At 42.6% G+C, this 22,093-nt stretch overlaps 1 protein-coding gene across 2 annotated transcripts in view; it reads left to right on the forward strand.

Annotated features, from left to right (window-relative positions):
* Positions 1-22,093, forward strand: part of FSCN1 (fascin actin-bundling protein 1) — a 69,144-nt gene that overhangs the window by 39,019 nt on the left and 8,032 nt on the right. For both annotated transcript variants that reach the window (XM_073647811.1, XM_073647812.1), the window contains exons 2-3: positions 15,050-15,206; positions 20,301-20,422. In XM_073647811.1, coding sequence (XP_073503912.1) covers positions 15,050-15,206; positions 20,301-20,422 — 279 coding nt within the window. The remainder of the gene's footprint in view (positions 1-15,049; positions 15,207-20,300; positions 20,423-22,093) is intronic.

Here is a 22,093-nt window from a genome sequence, read left to right on the forward strand (position 1 = left end):
AGTCTCCCAAAAATGAAAAATCCTTCCATACCTTGGACGTCAGGAGGGCAGTTATTTGGTATATAGAAGTCACAGTCCCCTGGAGGAGAGACTCGAACCTTTTTCGGCAATTCTCGGGTGTGAATAAAGGCAAGAAAGCTTCTAAGCCGACTCTAGCAAGGTGGTTGACAAGGACTATCGCCCTCACATATGAATCAGAGGGGAAGGATCCACCAATTTCTCTTAAAGCTCATTCCACTCGAGCAATCTCCGCTTCTTGGGCGGAGAAAGCGGGAGCTTCAGTAGGCCAAATCTGCCAGGCAGCAACCTGGTCTAGTATATCAACATTCAGTAAACATAAGTTAGATGTATCGTTCAGTCAACAATTAGCCTATGGCCATAAAGTCCTTCAGGTAGTAGTCCCGCCCTAAACGTTCCAATTTTGATTTGGTATGTCTCCTGTCGTGCCGTTATGATGGACGTACTGGTAAAATAGGAATTATTTCTACTGTTAATTACGTTTCCAGGAGTCAATCATAACTGCACCATATTTCCCTCCCCTGCTCTTGACACTAATGTGAATGTAACATTGGTATGTGTATATAATAAAATAGAGTTGCATCCATCCTGGTTGGTGATTAGTACAAACACTGCGGGTGTGATGAGGGGGGGGGGGGGCTTTAACCTCTCATGTGTTTCCTGTCCCTAGAGGAACAGAGGACTTAACACCTGTCGTGCCGTTATGATGGACTCCTGGAAACATAATTAACGGTAGGAATAATTCCTATTTTCCCATGTGACCATGGTTGCTCAAATATTTGAGCATCGCTACATGCGATCTCATCTTGCCCTCCGCTTGAAGCTGACTGAGCGAGAGGCCAGAATATGTAAATGGAAAAGTGAACAGCTCTTCGGAGTGTCCAAGTGTGGGATCACTTGTCTCCGGGCATTCAGCATGGTGGGAGGAAGGAGGATCAGGGTGATGAATTTGTGGTCCAGACTCACGGTTACTGAGATTGGACCATGTGGAAGACAGGGTAGTGGTAAAATGACTGGAAGCATTATCTGCTATCCAACCAACAACCTTTTCGCACTGCTCTGGCTTCAAGATTGGTGTTCCTTAGAGAATGGGACAGGAAGCTAGGTCAACATGTGGGTGCTTGTTGTGTTCCCTCAGTAGGCACAGTTATATTTTGCCCATGGCCTCGGCCTCTGCGTGCTTAAATAGACCCAATGACACTATGCGGCCAGCCAGTCACCGTAATGCCACAACCAACATGGCTATGGCATTACAGTGACTGCATGGTAATTGGCTGCCTAATATGTGCCAAACATGCGGGGCGGGGACTCTATCTCCCGCCTGAACATTCAAAAAATAGTCGCCGAGTAACGAGCATTTTGAGCACTCTGATGCTCGAGCATGCTCGCTCATCACTCATAAAATATTAGACAATTGTGTTTTACTACATTTGATCATTCAGGCTATGGCTGGGGGTAGTTATAATATGACAACCTTTTAACCCCTTTACAACCCAAGGTGGTTTGCACGTTAATGACCAGGCCAATTTTTACAATTCTGACTACTGTCACTTTATGAGGTAATTACTCTGGAACGCTTCAATGGATCCCCCTGATTCTGAGATTGTTTTTTCGTGACATATTGTACTTCATGATTGTGGTAAAATTTCTTCGATATCACTTGTGTTTATTTGTGAAAAAAAATGAAAATTTTGAAAATTTAGCAATTTTCAAAATTTGAATTTTTATGCCCTTAAATCAGAGAGATATGTCACACAAAAGAGTTAATAAATAACATTTCCCACATGTCTACTTTACATCAGCACCAATTTTGGAGCCAAAATTTTTTTTGTTAGGGAGCTATAAGGGTTAAAAGTTGACCAGCGATTTCTCATTTTTCCAACAAAATTTACAAAACATTTTTTTAATGAAAAAGTATTTTTTTTCCACTTTTTCATTTTTACGAATCAATTTGTGAAGCACCTGAGGGTTCCAAGTGCTCACTATGCATCTAGATAGGTGCCTTGGGGGGTCTAGTTTCCAAAATGGGGTCACTTGTGGGGGAGCTCCACTGTTTAGGCACATCAGGGGCTCTCCAAACGCAACATGGTGTCCGCTAACAATTTGAGCCGATTTTCCATTCAATTTGTTAGCGGACACCATGTCGCGTTTGGAGAGCCCCTGATGTGCCTAAACAGTGGAGCTCCCCCCACAAGTGACCCCATTTTGGAAACTATACCCCTCAAGGATTTTATTAAGGGGTATAGCGAACATTTTGAACCCAGAGGTACGACACAGAATTTGATAACATTAGGTCATCATATTGAATAAGTTGTCATTACTCTTGAGCGCAAGTGCTCGCTACTTGAGTTTGCATCGGGTACTCAGGTATGCACCTTGTATCACGGGTGCTCAAGTGAAATGCTCGAGTCCCCGCCCGCATGTTTCACGGTTATTAGACACCCCCAAAAAAACATGCGGGGGATCGCTTGTGCATGGCAGGCAATCCCCGCGAGTTTTTTTTGGCCGCGAAGCATATGGGGCGGAGACTCGAGCACCCGCGATACTCAGTGCATACCCGAGCACCCGATGCAAACTCAAGTAGCGAGCACTTGCGCTCAACACTAGTCGCCATATCATCATCTTCTTTTTTTTTTTTTTTTTTTTTTTTTTTTTACATTGGAAAAAAAAAACAACCCCAACCCTAACATTAGCACAACCCCAACTGCAGCCCTAGCGTTTATTTTTTATGCCGTTCCTCATGCGGTATAAGTGATGAGGTTACTTTATTCTTCGGGTCGGTGCGATTACAGCGATACCAGAATCATATCGGGTTTTTATGATTGACATCTGTCACACACTAAAAGACACATATTTTGTAAAATCTAGTTTTTGCATCGCCATATTTTGGCAGACAGTCATGTGACGGCTTTTTTTTTTGCGGGATGAGTTGACGTTTTTATTGGTGCCATTTTCAGGCACGTGACATTTTTTGATCCCTTTCTATTCCTATTTTTGGGAGGCAGAATAAACAAAAACCAACAATTCAGGAATTGTGTTTTTTTACATTTTTTTATTCTCCTCCGGGTGTGGTAAAATTGATAAGGTAGCTTTATTCTTTGAGTCAGTGCGTTTACAGCGGTACCACATTTATATAGTTTTTCTATGTTTTGGCGCTTTTACACAGTAAAAGCTATTTTATAGAAAAAATTATTTTTTGCATCACTTTATTCTGAGAGCTCTAACTTTTTGATTTTTTGGATGATGGAGCTGTATGGCGGCTTGTTTTTTGCGGGATGAGATGACGTGTTCAGCGGTACCATTTTTATTTATATTCGTCTTTTTGATCGTGTGTTATTCCATTTTTTGTTTGGCTGTATGATAATAAAGCATTGTTTTTTGCTTTTTTTTTTTTTTTTTTTTCCCGTGTTCACTGAAGGGGTTAACTAGTGGAACAGTTTTCTAGGTCAGGTCGTTACGGATGCGGCGATACCAAATATGTGTACTTGTATTGTTTGTTTTTTTTCATAATATTTATTGATGGGTACATTATATTTTTATTTTTTGTGGATTATTTTTTAAAAAATATTTTTACAATTTTTTTTTTTTTTTTTTTTTTTTTTTTTTCACTTTCAGACAGTTTTTTTACTTTGTCCCACTATGAGACTTTCACTTTTTTATTCTGATCGCCTGCATGGCACAGGAATGCAGCACCATCCCTGTGCCATGCAGGCTGTCAGCGCTGGACAGGGAGAAGATAGTTTGGAGATGCACTGCGCATGTCCAAACAATCTTCCTGCTGTCTGGTGACCCGGATGTTGTCATGACGACATCGGGTCGTCATGGCAGCACCTGGGAAGCCGCGGCAGACAGCGCTGGAGGCCGGAAGAGGAGGTGAGTATACCGATCACCTCCCCTTGCCTCCGCAATGCTGCGATCGACTTCGATCGCAGCATTGCGGGGGTTAATGTGCTGGGAGCGCCATGATGTACTAATACGGGTCAGGCTCTTAAAGCCCAGGGCACAGACGCGTATTAGTACGTCATGGGCTTTAAAGGATATCTGTCAGTAGGATCAACGCTCCTAAACAGTCTATGTGCATGTATGTCATACGAATAAAATTATACCTTGATATCTGCAATCTGATGTCTTATTCCAGAGAAATCCACGTTTTTCTTATATAATTGAGGTGTTCAAGACTATGGGCTGAACATTGATCTGCATGAGAATCTGCCTCCAGGGATTATTTTAAAAGAAAGGTGGATTTACCTCTAGTGTGAGACATGTAACTAACAGAGCAGGAGAAGACTTTGTTTCTTGCAAACACTTTTGTAGCTCTTGAACTCTGCAGAATTCTAACAATATTGCAACCCTGTCTGCCTGTGAGATGAAAGCTGAAGCGGAGACGAACCTGCAGATGTCTGGTATAATCACACACTGCTCTGCAGAGAGCGGCAATTGCATATTATATCGGTAACCCTCCCATTCATGTATAATAATCTCTGGAGACATTCTCATGCAAATCAATGTCCGCCCCATAGCTTGAAAGCTCATTTATATAGACTGGAACAGGTTATTTAAATATAAAAAAGAATGTATTTCTCTGGAATAAGACATCTGCTATCCGATATCAAGGTATCATTTTATTCAGCTTCCTATGACCTACATGCCCTTATAGAAGGCTTAGGAGGGACCATCCTAGTGGCAGTTCCCTTTAATTTGTATGATCACTGGAGGTTTGACCCTTGTAACTTTTTCTGCTGGAGAGCATGACAAACATGAGCTACACTTTTCCATAGAGATGAATATGCCAATGAGAAATGTGCTCAACCATTTACCATGGGGTTTAAAATGGCTGCTCTCCTGTAGATAACAGAATCTTAACCCCTTCCCGACCTTGAATGTACAGAGTACGTCCAGGCGATTTTGCGCACACAGAGGCTGTGCGCGCACCATTGCCACAGAGTGCTAGCGAATTCTGACAGCACTCAGTGCCAGGAACAGTGTCTCCACCGCTCCCAGCACTTTAACCATCTAAATGCTACAATCACAGCATTTAGGGAGGAAGACTGCCCTGTGACGTTATCACCAGGGTCTGATCGTTACCATGGTGACAAGATGTCGTCATGACAACATCAAGGTCGCCAAACTAGCAAACTTGTTAGATCATGTGAAGTGCATGATCTAACAAGTTTGTGAGCGAGCAGACTGACAGTTGTAATGCATTGCAATGCTGATGCATTACAAGGCATTGGAACGGTTGTCATACTGCTACTAAGTAAAGAAGCAAAAAAAAAAAAAAAAAAAGTGAAAATATTTAAAATAAAAAAATTACATTGTACCCATAAATATTCTTATGAAATAAAAATGAAAGTACACCGATTTGGTATTGCCGCGTTGGGAACGACTTGAGCTATAAAACTGGCCCACAAGTTAACCCTTTCAGTGAACACCGTATATAAAGAGGCAAAAAATGCTTTTTCATGCCACTGAACAAAAAGTATCATTAAAATGAAATCAAAAAGACTAATTTAAATAAAAAAAATAGTATCTCTGAAAACGTCACCTTGTCCCGCAAAAGCAAGCCGCCATACAGCTCTATCAGCAAAAAAATAAGTTATAGCCCTCAGAATAAAGCGATGCATAGATAATTTTTTGTTTTTATTGCATAAGTGGCAAAACAAAAAAAACAACTATATAAATGTGATAATGCTCTAATCGTACTGACCCGAAGAATAAAGCTGCCTTATCAATTTTACCACACGCAAAAAAGCCCCAAAACATAAATTACTAAATTGCTGTTTTTTGTTGGTTCTGCCTCCCAAAAATCTGAATACAAAGCGATCAAAAAAGGCCATTTGCCCGAAAATGCTACCAATAAAAACATCAACCTGTCCAGCAAAAAAGAGCACTCACGTGACTGTCGGACGAAATATGGAAAAACTATAGCTCTCAAAATATGGCAATGCAAAAACTAGTTTTTGGGGAAAAAAAGCATCTTAGTGCGTGACAGCAGCCAAACATAAAAAAAGTAACTCTGGTATCCCTGTAATCATACCCAAACGGCGTAAAAAACAAATAAAACCAATTCTTCACCTTCTGTTTTTTTATTTCATTTTTTCATTCTGCCTCCCAAAGATTGCAGTAATGCTGGGCTCACATTTATGCTGCGCTGTATGCTGAGTATTACACCGAGGTTTCCTTGTAAATCTCTGAAATAGGATGAGGCGTATGGAGGCATTGTGGATGCCGTCTGACCTGTGATCTGATGGTGTCAATCTTTTTAGGCATGCATAAGTGTGCCGTCGGCCACAGTTTTGTGCACCTCTAAAAAGGACACTGCTGAACAGAGGCCAGACTGAGTCCAGAGTAACTCTGCTGCCTCATTATAGTGAATGGATCCTTCTGGGGTTTCATCTGAATTAAGTCTTTTGACGATTAAATGGAAATCCCAATGAAAGTGCACAGCCTTGAGCGCCAGATAAATGTGATCCTAAATGTTAAAATGTTACCAATAAAAGTAAAAAAAAAAAAAAAACTCGGTCCACAAAAAAAGGCAAGTCTCCACTCAGGGCTGTCATCTGTCAATGGAAATATAGGGGCTTCCACGTTACTGGTAGTACAAATGCTCTGGAAAAGCAAAATGGCCCTTGCCCCCCAAAAGAAATTCAGCAAATTCTGTGCTCCTAAATCCAAATGCCCCCTCCTTTCTGAGCCCCAGTGTGCCTAAACCACATTTAGCGTTCACATGTTTGGCTTTTCTGTAGCAATGACTGCCCGTCTAGTTTACAGTTGCATGTCTCCAAAAGCATGAGCTGGGCACTACAACGTACTGGTGACTACAACGGCAGTTGGCAATTTTCACTTGGTAACATCCACTGCTGCTCCTTTCTGGAAAACATCTTTGGAGTTAAAATTGCCACGACACCTGTAGATAATTCCCCAAAGGGATATAATTTCCAAAATGTGGTCACTTGCTGGGGAATTCTGCTCTTCTAGCACTTATGGGCTCTGTATATGGAGTCCGCAAACTATTCTAAGAAAATCTTTGCTCTAGGAGGCAAATGGCGCTCCATCCTTCCCGAGTCTCGCCGTATGGCTAAGCAGTACTGTGCAGTCACATACGGGGGTATTTCTACATTGAGCAGAAATTATAGGACCAATTTTTGTGCCATTTTTACCTATTTCCCAGTGTGAAAATGTAAAATCTGGGGCTAAATTAAAAATTTGTCGTAAAAAGTATATATTTTTTTTCACTGCACAAAAATTCCATTGGTATAAAATTTTGTGACCCACCTGTGGTGTCAATATGATCACTGCACCCCTAGATGAATTTAAGAGGTGTCGTTTGTAAAATGGGGTCTTTTATAGGGGTATTCTGCTGTTCTGGCACCTCAGGGGCTCTGCCAACGTGACATGGCACCCTCAAACCAGTCAAACAAAATGTGAACTCCAATATGGCGCATATTTCCTTCTGAGCTGTGCACTGTTACTCAGAAGTCATTTTCAACCACATGTTGGGTATCTGTGTACTCGGGAGAAATTGCACAACAAATTTTTTGTTAGGTTTTCTCCAGCTATCCTTGTGAAAATTAAAACATTTGTAAAATTTTGAATCCAGAATGTTACATTTGGGGCTCAAACAGCATTTTTGTGAAAAAATATATTTTTTCATTTCCACAGATCTACGTTGTAAAATTCTGATCCACTTCTGATTTCACCTCCAAAGGCTAAAAAGAGGAAGATTTCCTTGGAAGAAAAAAGAGACTCTGACTCCCAGGACGAGAGAGCCCTTCCTGAATACCTCATAGAGGAAGTTGAACTTAGCCCAGCAGAGGAAGGTCTGGAAAATAAGAAATATTATTTCTCAACGGAATTTATGGAAGACCTCCTCACAGTGGTAAGAAGAACGATGGAGGTGGAAGAAGAGAAGCCCACTAGATCAGTCCAGGAACAGATGTTCGGTGGTCTCTGTTCAAAGAAAAAGGTGTTCCCAATACATAAAACAATTCAGGAATTAATCCTGGACGAATGGGAAAATCCAGAAAGACGACTGAATATACCAACAGAATTAAAAGATAGGCTTCCGGTAGATGAAGAAACCTCAAAATGTTGGACTGAGATACCGAAAGTCGATATTCAGGTGGCAAGAGTCGCTAAAAAGACAACATTGCCATTCGAAGATTCGTCACAACTGAAGGATCCTCTGGAACGCAAGATGGACAGCCTTCTCAGGAAATCCTGGGAAACCCCAGCAGCCCTTCTGAACACAAACGTAGTCTCTATGTGTATTGCACGATCCATGTCGAGATGACTCAACTAACTTGAAGAGCATCTGGCTATGGGCACATCCAGAGAAGAGATACAAGCTTCCCTAACTTTACTGCAGAAGGCCACTGACTTTCTGGCAGATTTTTCAGCGGAATCTGTGAGAGTAACCGCCAGGGCACCAGTCCTATCAAACTCCACAAGGTGAGCACTATGGCTGAAATTGTGGAACGATGATGTGGCCTCCAAAGTAAAACTCTGTTCTATTCCCTTCAGGGGAGAATATACACTACTCAAAAAAATAAAGGGAACACTTAAACAACAGAATATAACTCCAAGTAAATCAAACTTCTGTGAAATCAAACTGTCCACTTAGGAAGCAACACTGATTGACAATCAATTTCACATGCTGTTGTGCAAATGGAATAGACAATACATGGAAATTATTGGCAATTATCAAGACACACTCAATAAAGGAGTGGTTCTGCAGGTGGAGATCACAGACCACATCTCAGTACCAATGCTTTCTGGCTGATGTTTTGGTCACTTTTGAATGTTGGTTGTGCTTTCACACTAGTGGTAGCATGAGACGAACTCTACAACCCACAGAAGTTGCTCAGGTAGTGCAGCTCATCCAGGATGGCACATCAATGTGAGCTTTGGCAAGAAGGTTTGCTATGTCTGTCAGCGTAGTGTCCAGAGGCTGGAGGCGCTACCAGGAGACAGGCCAGTACACCAGGAGACGTGGAGGGGACCGTAGGAGGACAACATCCCAGCAGCAGGACTGCTACCTCCGCCTTTGTGCAAGGAGGAACAGGAGGAGCACTGCCAGAGCCCTGCAAAATGACCTCCAGCTGGCCACAAATGTGCATGTGTCTGCACAAACGGTTAGAAACCGACTCCCGAGGGTGGTATGAGGGCCCGACGTCCACAGATTGGGGGGGGGGGGGTGTGCTCACAGCCCAACACCGTGCAGGATGCTTGGCATTTGCCACAGAACACCAGGATTGGCAAAGTCACCACTGGCGCCCTGTGCTCTTCACAGATGAAAGCAGGTTCACACTGAGCACATGTGACAGACGTGAAAGTCTGGAGACCCCGTGGAGAGCGATCTGCTGCCTGCAACATCCTTCTGCATGACCGGTTTGGCAGTGGGTCAGTAATGGTTTGGGGTGGCATTTCTTTGGAGGGCCGCACAGCCATGTGCTCGCCAGAGGTAACCTGACTGCCATTAGGTACCGAGATGATCCTCAGACCCCTTGTGAGACCATATGCTGGTGCGGTTGGCCCTGGGTTCCTCCTAATGCAGGACAATGCAAGACCTCATGTGGCTAGAGTGTCAGCAGTTCCTACAAGATGAAGGCATTGAAGCTATGGACTGGCCCGCCCATTCCCCAGACCTGAATCTGATTGAGCACATCTGGGACACCATGTCTTGCTCCATCCAGCAACGTGACGTTGCACCACAGACCGTCCAGGAGTTGGTGGATGCTTTAGTCCAGGTCTGGGAGGAGATCCCACAGGAGACGATCCGCAACCTCATCAGGAGCATGCCCAGGCGTTGTAGGGAGGTCATACAGGCACGTAGAGGCCACACACAATACTGAGCCTCATTTTGACTTGTTTTAAGGACATTACATCAAAGTTGGATCAGCCTGCAGTGTGTTTTTTCACTTTAATTTTGGGGGTGACTCCAAATCCTGGCCTCCATTGGTTAATGAATTTGATTTCCATTGATGATTTTTGTGTGATATTGTTGTCAGCACATTCAACTTTGTACAGAGCAAAGTATTCAATGAGAATATTTAATTCATTCAGATCTAGGATGTGTTATTTGAGTGTTCCCTTTATTTTTTTGAGCAGTGTATGTTTGGCCAGGCCCTTGACGACCTCCTGGAGAAGGCGGCTGATACAGAAATCCTTGCCAGAACCCAGACACTATAAGAAGACCCCCTTTCGCCCCCCTCGGGAGCAGAATCCTCAGTACAAGGGGAAAGGGAAGTCTGGTCGATGGAGCTACCCCAAAGGGGGGAAAGATAGGAATATTTTTTTCTCAAAGGGCAGCGAAAACAAAAGCGGTGATGCCAGAGCAGTAGGGGGACGAATCACGAAATACCTTCCCCAATGGCAAAAGATTTGCTCCAGTCAATGGGTCTTGAAAGCAATTCAAGAAGGGGTGAAGATCGAATTCTCCTCCATATACACCAAGGAAAGTAAGAATAACTCTTCTAACCTCCCCTAGATTAAAAATCGCCCTGATGTTTGGCCTAAGAAACCTGCTATCCTTGGGGGGCTTTTTCACTGTTCCCAGAAAGACACACACACTATTCATGCATGTTTATGATAAAAAAACAAAATAAACGGCACTTACAGAATAATAATAAATCTGAAACCCTTAAATCAATACATCATCTACCGAAGATTCACAATGGAGTCCATCAAATCAGCAGTTCCCTTGATAGGACAAGAATATGTGATGGCAACCATCGACTTACAGGACCCATGCTACCACGTCCCTATACATCCAACATACCGAAAATTTCTAAGATTTGCGGTGGTTCAAAAGGATCAGACGTTACATTTCCAGTTCCACGTATTGCCTTTCGGAATATCCTCAGCACCAAGAATTTTTATCAAAATTGTCAGAGGTAGTGGCTTCTGTCAGAAAGGAGAAAATCTGCATCATTCCCTACCTCGACGACTTCTTACTAGTAGGTCCCTTGATGACATCATTCCAGGAAGATCTGCAATGGACGATCCAAATTCTGATCACCCTAGGGTGGTTGATAAATCATCAAAAATAAGACCTGGTCCCTGCCACAGAAAAAACGTTCCTGGGTGTTCTATTAGACTCCGCCAGACAAACCTCCTTCCTACCAAGGGATAAGCAGATACTTTTGAGATCCAAGATAACGAATCTGAAGACCCGGAACAATCTGTCCCTAAGATTTGCCTTGTCAGCCCTTGGCTCCATGACAGCCTGCATCCAATCTGTAGCCTGGGCTCAAGCTCACACCAGGGTGTTGCAAACCTATATTCTCGCACAGTGGGACGGATCCCCAGACTCACTAAACAGGAAAATCCCTATTATGTGAAGACATCCCTGTCATGGTGGCTCAGCCCAAGAAACCTAAGAACAGAGGTTCCATGGACTCAGTTCCATCTGATAAGTCACGGTAGATGCCAGCAAGACTGGATGGGGAGCAGGCATCGCCCAAACCCCCTTCCAAGGGGTCTGGACAGAAGAGACCAGCAGACAATCCTCCAACTTCCGCGAATTAAAGGCAGTGAAGGAGGCACTCAAAATATCGTCTCCAATCATTGCGGGCAAACGCGTAAAAGTTTATTCAGACAACATGACTACCGTAGCTCACCTGTTTCATCAAGGGAGTACAAGGTACGAGAATCTAAAAAGTATCTCAACAAGAATATTCTTCTGGGCTGAAAGACATCTTCATTCCTTATCCGGTCTGCACATAAAAGGCTCAAACAACATCCAGGCCAATTTTCTGAGCAGAAGGAATATCCATCTGGGGGAATGGGAACAGAACTCCAGACATTTTCCATATGCTGACCAGATGATGGGGTCGTCCGGAGGTGGACCTCTTTGCAAGACCCCAAAATACCAAGGCAGAAAAATACTTCTTCCTAGATCCAGACGACGTATGCCTGGGGATACATGCATTCGCTCACCCGTGGCGTTTCCATCTAGCTTATGCTTTTCCCCCAATTCCATTGCTACCCAAGACCATACAGAAAGTAAGGATCGAGGAGGTCAAGATAATCTTGATAACCCCACTTTGGCCAAAAAAGGAGCTGGTTCTGTGCACTAAACATTCTAAGCATAGAAGGACCCCTCATTCTGCCGGCAATCATAAACCTACTCCATCGAGATGCAGAGTTTTCATTCCTGAAAGCCAAAGGACTCTCAGACCAAGTAATTCATACCCTACAAAGAAGTAGGAAGCAAATAACAAACTCCATATACAGCAAAATATGGAAGACCTTCTAACATGGTATAAACCAAATATGCCAGATCTTCTGCATCCTGACATGACCCAGATCTTGGATTTCCTACAAGAGGGGCTGGAAAAATGCCTTAAACCCAGCACCCTCAAGGAACAGATCGCAGCGCAAAGTGCCTATTTCGACCAAAGCCTAGCCGAACATCGATGGATAAAAAGGTTCATGACACCAGCTACTCGTCTGTGTCCCAGAATAATCAACCACGTTCCCTCCTGGGATCTTAATATCGTCCTTTAAAGGTCTGACACTACCACCGTTTGAAACTTTGGCCTCATATAGAGCTTGATAAGTTAGGTTGGGAAAACAACTTTTTTAGTAGCAATTACCATGGCCAGGAGAGTGGGAGAAATCCAGGCCTTCTCAGTGAGCGACCCGTATTTGAGAATTCTGGATGATAGGTTTATTATACAACTGGACCCATCTTTCTTACCAAAAGTGGTCTCAGACTTTCATAGATCACAGGAGATAATCCTGCCCTCCTTCTGTCAGAATTCAAAAAATAAAGGAGAAGAAGAATTCCATTCTTTGGACGTAAGGTGGGTCGTTCTTCACTACTTCCAAAAAGAAGTCTGGAGGAAGGATCAGAACCTCTTTATTCAGCCATCTGGTCAGAACAGAGGAAAGAAAGTCTCAAAAGGTACCATTGCTACTTGGATCAAGAAAGCAATTGTAGAATCATATCAGATGCAAAATCTCTCACCGCCAGAGAAGCTAAAAGCACACTTTACTGGAGCCATGTCCGTCTCCTGGGCAGAGAAGGCTAACTCTTCCCTCGAGCAGATATGTAGAGCAGCTACCTGGTCCTCGATCCATACCTTCACCAAGTATTACAAACTTAATTCAATGTCCATTAAAGACTTGGCCTTTGGGCGGGAAGTGTTTCAGGCTATTGTCCCTCCCTAAACATGAGTCTTTGATACTCCTCCTTTGGTACTGTCGTGGGGGAGGGTATTGGAGAAAATAGAATTAGACTTACCGGTAATTCGGTTTTTAATAACCTTCCTCGACATCACTGGTAATTCCCTCCCTGGCTTTGTTAGCCAAAAAATCATTTAATTTGATTAAGAATAAATATAATTTGAAGCATCTACTTGTGTGGTCCTTTATAAAAACACTGGAGGGAGGATGAGGGAGGGGCTATTTGACCTCTTTGTGTTTCCTGTCCCTATTAGGGTGGGGTGACATCCTCCTTTGGTGCGGTCATGGAGGGTTATTAGAAACCGAATTACCGGTAAGTCTAATTCTTTTTATTTTATTTAGTTTTTTTTTTTTTTTTTTGAGTCCTGCCTTGCACCCAAACAGTAGTTTACCCCCACACTTTCGGTATCTGCCTACTCAGGAGAATTTGCACAACAAATTGTACTGTGCAATTTCTCCTGTTACCCTTATGAAAATGCAAAATTTGGGGCTAAAATTAAATTGTGGAAAATCGTTTTATTTAATTTTATAATTTTTTCCTGTGGCTCAATGTTATAAACTTCTGTTAAGCACCTCAGGGTTCAAGGTGTTCACCACATATCTAGCTAAGTTCCCTGGAGGGTCTAGTTTCCAAAATTGCGAGCCCCTGATGGAAACCCCCCACAATTGACACCAAACATGACATGACGTCCGCTAATTATTCCAGTAAATTTTGAATTCAAAATGTCAAATTTGCGCTCTTTCCCTTCCAAACCCTGCTATTGTGGCATACTCAAGAGAAATTGCATAAGAAATGTAAAGTACGGTAACATTTTTGTGAAAAAAAGCTAAATGTTCATTTGTTCCTTCCACATTCCATTAATGTGAAGCATCTGAAGGTTTAATAAACTTTTTGAATATGGTTTGAGCACCTTGATGGGTGTAGTTTTTAGAATGGTGTCACTTTTGGGTATCTTCATATAGACCTCCCCCCAACCACCCTCCCCAAAGTGACTTTAAAATGTGAAGTGGTCCCTAAAAAAAAATAATAAATACATTTAAAAAAAATTGGAAATTGCAAGTCAAATTTCAACCCTTATAACCTCCTAGCAAAAAAGATTGTTTTAAAAAATTGTGCTGATGTAAAGTAGACATGTAGGAAATGTTAACTATTTTGTGTGACATATTTCTCTGTAAAAAGAAAAATAAAATGAGAGGAAATTTGGCAAAAATTTAGAAAATTTTAGTAATTTTCAAACTTTTCAACTTTTATGCCTTTAAATCAAATAACTGTAAGTCAAAGCAATAACATTTTTCCACTATTCTGACGTACAATATGTCACAAAAAACTATCTCAGAATCCGTGTGATCCATTGAAGCATTCCAGAGTTATTACTAGTGTTGAGCGAGTATGTTCTGTCCGAGTATGCTCGGGCCGAGCTCTGAGTATTTACAGCTGCTCGGTCATATGGATGAATCGCTCCTGTGTGCATGATTTGCAACTGTTTGACAGTTTTATTACATGTGAGGAATGTGTAAGAAATTCCTCCCATCTATTAAAACTGTCAAACAGTTGCAAATCATGCACACGGGAGCGATTCAACCATATCACCGAGCAACTATAAATACTCTACTCGAAGCTCGGCCCGAGCATGCTCGGCGAAAGGGTTAATAGAACATGCTCGCTCAACACTAGTTATTACCTTTTTAAAGGGACGCTGGTCAGAATTGTAAAATTTGGCCTGGTCAGCCAGGTGCAAACATGAAGGGGTTAAACTGTCTTTAATATTGCAATGCAACACGTGTTATGGTATTCAAAAGCAGTGTCCAAAATTGAATTACAAATTGCATAACTTTTTAGGGATTGATCTGTCTGCAAATCAAGATGAGGAGAGCGATCAAGAGACATTCCAATTGGAGATCAAGAAGGACACAAGGAAGTGTGCCTTTCGGACTCATACTGGGAAATATTGGACCTTGTCAAGTAATGGCGGGATCCAAGCAACTGCTTCAACTTTGTGAGTTTACCAGCTGTTTGGCCAAATCTTTGGAAACCTTAGCAATGCTGATTGATATGTTGGTGCTAAATTTTAATGTCTTTTAGAATTCTGCGTAAGATACCTGCTTTTTACAATGGATTTTACTTGTCAATGTAGTGTGCAGTATGTGTAAAACAAGCAAAATTTAAAATTGCATGTTTCCCTGTTTCTGTATGTCCCATAAACTAGTGTGGCAAGTTAGTTAGTCATATTACAATTCATTGTGCAAATTAAGTAGTTAAAGAGGTTATTCTATCATAACACTGTAAGTTATAGACTGCTGAACCCTCCTCCAAACATGAAAATTGGCCTCTAGAACACCCAGTGTGACTAGGAGCAATAGTTTCACAGCCACACCAGCATTGCATCCATTGTTTATAAGACTAATGGAGAAGGCTGAATGCTCTAATAGACTACAACTACTATATAGTCACAAAGCCCTTGAAAGACAGTGATGGGAAGGTGCGACGTCTCACCAGAACCAACTTTTTTTCAAGGTTAAAGAGATAAAAGAAGGAAAGTAGATGGGCTGCCCTGGAAACAAAATCATGTTTTATTTTCTAGAGCATTCAGCAGAACTTAATTCATTGTACTGCCAAAAGAACTGCAAGGGTGATACTTCGGCAAATTGGTATCTTGGGCATTACCGGCTACTACATATTTCATTGGTATGCATAAAAGTTCTTAGGGCAAGCTACCATACAAAGCTATATATGTGAGGTCACTATGCTTCTTGGTTAACCTAAAAGCATTTTGTAATGCTTTTTTATTTATTGAAACAGAAAACCCTGTACTGGACTGAAAGAAACCAAAAAACCTAAAAATAAGACTATCATCTGAAAGCGAATATGCCATATTTTACGGATCAGAAGACTTGCAACAAATTTTGGAGAGGGAAATTTTTTTTTTTTAAATAATCTAGGGGTCAGTCTTCTAGTCCGAATTTACTTTAGCATGTTGGGAGGGTGGTGGCGGAGCAGGGTCACAGGAGGCACGGTTGCTGCTGCAAGAAGTCGGCAGTGGCAGGAGTGGGGCTATGCTGTGGGCCTTAGGCAGGGAGGAGTGGGTGTCCCAGCAGTGCGAGACGCGGGCCCTGGGCTTCCAAAAAAAATGTTGTTTAGGCAGAAGCAGAGTCACTGCTCTGCCCATTGATTTCCCGACATTGGGCTTCAGTAAAATGGCTGCCGGAGACGGCGCATGCGCAGATTGAGATCTCTGTTGAGATCAGGGCTCTGTGGCATCCATATTATCATTTCCAAGATTTCTTGTTCTCCTTCATGCTGTAGATGGTTCTTAATGACTGACTGTATGTTTGGGGTCATTTTATTTCTCAGCAAAACATTAGGCCAATCGGATGTCTCCCTTATTGTATTGCACAAAGGATAATTATCTGTCTGCATAAATCAGCATTGAGTACAACCAGAAATGGTCAATGTTGAGGATAGAGTTTTGGCCAAGGAATCTAAGATCAGTTTGCAAAAACCAACCATTGGCACTAAACAACCAACGATCAGAAATTTTCAATAGCCTGTTTACATAAGCAAGTTGCAGCAAACTATTTGCATAAGGTTAAGTTCACATGATGTGTTTTTGATGGATTTTCCCACCCCAGAAACGCTTTGAAAATGCTTGTTAATAGGGCTACCATGTGTTGCAATGGTAATCCGGATGTGCTGCGGAAATTTCCGCTCCGGATTCGCATTGCGTCAAAAACTGCAGCAAGACCATTGTTCGGGCGTTTCCGCCATTGACTTGCATTGAATTTCAGCAAACCCGCAGGTATAATATCTATACCTACGGATTTGCTAAGTTTCAATTAAAGTCAATAGGCGCAAATTCGCGCCGGAAATGCACTGCGGGTGGTACCACGTCGGGAGAGGAGGCTACTACTCTCATCCGACCGCAGCTCTAGTTGATAACAGTGAGAGCTGCGTGGATGGGAGGAGCAGTAGTCTGCTCTTCCCAGCCCGCGGTAAAAAAAAAAGTAAAAATAAACCTTTACTCACCTGTCCGGCAGCCCCCGGTGTCGTCCTGGTCCCCGGTGGCTATGACTTCAGCCCGGCTCCCCGCAGTATTCTGTGCTTCCAGAATCTGCGCTGACGTCACCGATCAGCTGATAGCCTTGTGATGATCAGCTGATCATCGACGTCTGCGATCAGATGATGGTCACGTGACCATCAGCTGATCCGTGACACCAGGGTGGTAAGAATGTTCCCAGGGTGGTAAGCTCACCGGGGCTAATCCGCTGATCTTCAATTGATCAACCCCAGTGACCTCCTGCAGCATCTATACTGACGAGGGTGATTTTACACTGCTGTCCTCTACAGCAATGACATCAATGATTGCTGATGTCACTGCTGTAGAAGTGACCCAGATCGTCTTGGGACAATCGTTGGCTGTATGTGGACAGTCGTTGACGGTGAACAGGTGAGGAAAATGGTTGTTTTGTTATTTTGCTTTTTTTTTTCAGGAGATCAAGGGCTTCAGGGTAATAAAAAAAAAAAAAAAAAAAACACAAAAAAAACGTAGAACCGTTTGTTTTTTATTTCATTAAAATACTTTATTCTGGCCGTGTCTTTTATTGAAAAAGTGGTGACCATTTTACTATGCGGTTAGTAATGGGGGTGTCTTATAGACTCCCTCCATTACTAACCTGGGCTTCACGTCAGCCGCCAATACAAGCTGACGTGAACCCCATTACCCCACTCGCCACCGCTGTGGGGTAATGGGGTTCAGGGCAGTGGGAAGAGCAGAGGCTAAGCGCCAGATTTGGCCCATCTTATGGATGCGCCATTTCTGTGACTGCTGAGGGATGACAGTAATAGAAGCTGGGGGGGGGGCTAGTATCCATGGCCCCTTCCCTGGTTATTAATATCCGCCCGCAGCTGTCTAGTTTAGCCTTTGCTGGTTAGATTTTATAGGGGGAACCCCACGTCAATTTTTTTTTCTGGGGTCACCCTGTAATCTAGCCAGAAAAGGCTAAACAAACAGCTGTGGGCTGATATTAGTAACCAGGGAACATTGTTGGCTAATGGCCCCTTCCCATGCTGCTAATATCAGTCCTCAGCTGTTGTCTTTCCCTCTGCTGGTTATAAAAATGACGCGGAGACCCTCGCCATTTTTATTTTAAACTTTAGGCTCTGTGCTCACGATCCAGACGTAGCAACGTTGCATTTTATTGAACGCAGGTAAATCCACATGTGTTCACGGAATCATACAGATTTATCGCATTCTATACTTTCTAGTGGTCAAATTTCTGTTGCAGAGGCTAGCGACTCCGCAAGAGGAATTGACATGCTGCGGTCCGGAAAGACACTCTGCATGTCAGTGTCCACGGGTGACTGGCAGCCTCTGATGCACGCATAGTGGATGTGGGATTTCTAGAGATTCCATCCACTATGTTGTAACATCTGGACGCTGCGGGTTTGATGCTGTATAAACACGCAGCGGCTCCTGATCGTGGCCACGTACCCAAACTCACCCTCAGCATGTCAATTTCTGTAGCAGACACGCTAGTCTCCACTGCAGATTTTGACCAATTTGAAGTGTCATTATATGCGGTGGATTCACATATACCAACAACAAAAGTGAAGCATTAGAACACAGCGTTTTGGACGCAGCGAAAACATGCTTCATCCAAAATGCTGCTGAGTGCTGATTGGGGGGATGTAGCGGCTAATGAAACAGCTGTGAGATGTTAATTATGGCCAGGGAAAATGTTTGCAAAAGGCACCTTTCCTGACTAAAAATACCAGCTCACAGCAGCCGCATAAATTATGTGAATGGAAATACTAATGAAGATTGGGTGAATGGAATCAGCTGACACCCAGCTCTTTTGTTTGGTGATGTCAAGGTGGTCAATCAGGCCTTTTCATGACCAAACCCAATTAAAGTAAAGAGTTAAATAAACACACAGAGCGAACACTTTATTAGAATTACAGCAGACACATTCTTTAATCATTCAAATTTACCAATATACTCCCCCCAGTTCTGATGGTAATCCAAGTTTTAAGCAATGTCCCACTAAATAACTTTATTTAGCTCCAAAAAGCATTCATTGATGTATAAAAATGCTTCAAAACACGCATCCAAAACCCGCCCAGCGTTTTTCCTGCCAAGGAGATGCAAAAACGCTCAGGAAATTTCTGCTTCAAATCCAGATCGTGCGCACATACCCTTAAACTATCTGAAGTAAATCGTTCAGTCAGGATGTTATTGTTCTCGGCTGTGTGAGTCCTTTTTACAAAGGATGATTGACCACCAAAAAACGATAATCTATTTGTGCTGTTCGTCCACGATAACCTTTTAGTGTAAATGCAGCTGAACAGCAGCAAATAGAGCCTCTTACTATAAAAATGAAGATATTCGGCAGTCATAAGCTAAAGACTTCCAGCAACCAGTGGGACGGACCTACACCCATGTACTGTTCAAATCAATCTGGCCGAAAGTGGAAGAATTGTGGCTAAAAAGTCATACCTTTTTGACATGGAAACAAGGCCAAGTAACTCCACTGTAGCCTGTATGCAGAATTAAGCATGGTGGAAGTTTCTTGTAAATTTGAAGCTGCATTTCAACAAATGTATTTTGGGAATTGATCAGGATTAATGCTCACAATACAGAGAAATACAGGCAGGTATTAATCATGCATCAGGAAGGTGTATGATTTGGCTACAAGTTTATTCTGTAACAGAGCAACAAACCAAAACGTACAGCCAGTGTCATTAATAACCATCCTCAGAGTAAAGAACAATGAGTTTTGAAAGAGTGTGAGATTACATGAAAAGAGAAGGATTTGCAATAGCTTACATATATTATAGTAAACGTGCTAAACCAACAACCGTTGTTTGCATATCCTGGAGGTGAAAGGTGCTGTTGATGTTGCATCTATTTTACCTTGCTAAGACTTGAACACTGCCAGTAGGTATTTAGCACATGACCTATCCTACTTATTGGACAGGTGCATGCTACATGCACAAGGCCAGTCATTACGAAAGGACCAAGCAAATTTAAATTCTATTTACTATACATCACTTTTTTTTTTTTCTTCTTTTTTTTTTTTTTTTTTTTTTACAGAAATGACAATTGTTACTTTAACATTGAGTGGTGTGATCGGCGGATTACCTTAAAGGCAGCAAATGGAAAGTTTGTGATTGCCAAGAAAAATGGTCAGCTGGCTGCATCTGTGGATTCCAGTGGTGAGCATTTTTTATATATACCGTATAAGCCGACCCGAATATGAGCCGAGGCACCTAATTTTACCACAAAAAAACTGGGAAAACTTATTGACTCGAGTATAAGCCAATGGTGGGAAATGCAACAGCTACTGGTAAATTTTCTCATGCTGGTATGCGTGGCCCCCCTTATCCCCAATCCTGGTGTGCGTGCCCCCCCCCTCCCCCCATCACTGCACACATGAAAAAAAATATACACTTCTACTCACCTTCCTTCCCTCTGCTCCCACGCTGCATCCTGTTCTGCCAGCAGCAGCTCACCTCCGCATTTGAGCAGCGCATGAAGTCACTGCCATGCGCCCTCAGACGCTGACATGAGCTGCGGGGATATTCATTCCTCTCCACACCGGGACTATGGCCGTGGAGTGAATAGTCATTCTCCTTAAAAAAGCACACAGCAGTGGCCGCTGTGGCTCAGCGATCCTCTATGCCCACTACTAAAGAGGATGAATATTAACTTTTCTCCACGCCCATGGGAGTCGAGAAGAGTGAATATTCATTTTCTCTAGTAGTGCGCACAGAGGATTGCTGAGCCACAGCAGGAAGCTGGTGGCTGCGGCTACAGTGTGCGCTATTGAAGAAAATGAATATTGACTCTTCTCCACTCCCATGGGCGTTCCAGAATAGTGAATATTAATTTTCCTTTAGCAGTGGGCACACATGGTAGCCGCAGCAGCCAGCTACAGCTACTGCCTATGCCCAGCTCTTCCGCCACCGAAACCCCTTCACCCCATCTGTATATACTATACATATGTGTATATAAAAAATGTGCTGAAAAATCTGCTTATACTCGAGTATATACGGTATGTATGTGCATAAAAGACATGGAACCTACAGAGTGAAAAAGCTAAAACACTGAATTCACATCTGTGTTTCATGATTCGAGTATGAGCCAGATCCACAGACCACAAAACATGGATGTGAGAATCTAGTCTAATGGAAAGTTTAAGCCCTGTATGTCCAGGATCCACTTCTAAATCAGTTTTATGAATGCAGTCAGATGAAAATGACCTAAGTACTGATTATAGGATGTAGAATATGTATGTATATATATCTGGCAAAAATTAAGAGACCACTGTGCAGTTTTCTAAAAATCCCCATCTCTACATGTCTGACGGCCATTCCATTCCAGTGTCAGTTGAATTCCAACCAAAGTCCACCTCATTCTACTTAATGTGCTTCTGATTAAGTGATCACCTGAACCAAATCTTATTTAACGAGGAAAAGTATAAAAAACACTGCTGTGGTCTTCACTATCTTCTTGCAATAGGACACGCTGGATGACAAAACAAGTGCTAGGAATAGCCCAAAAGTAATTTGAATGGAAAAATTTCTTTTCAACTCCTTTTTCATGGTTAAAAGTAAAGTCTTGCGTGAGGAAAAGAAGGGCTCAATTCTGGCTTTACTAGTAGAGGGATACAGTGAGCGTCATGTTGCCTCCATCCTTAAAAGTTAGAAAACGGCAGTCCATTACAACAAGATCAAGCAGCAGACATTGGGGACAACAAAGCTATAGCCCGGCAGAGGGCGAAAGAGACTCTCCACTGACCGGGTTGACCGCCATCTTATTCGAATGTCACTCAGCAACCGCAGGATGACATCCGACTGCATTCATAAACTGATTTAGAAGTGAAT

The sequence above is a fragment of the Phyllobates terribilis genome, unplaced genomic scaffold (genome assembly GCF_046119375.1).
Source record: "Phyllobates terribilis strain yellow unplaced genomic scaffold, ASM4611937v1 Scaffold_9__5_contigs__length_417890890, whole genome shotgun sequence".
NCBI classification, from domain to species: domain Eukaryota; kingdom Metazoa; phylum Chordata; class Amphibia; order Anura; family Dendrobatidae; genus Phyllobates; species Phyllobates terribilis.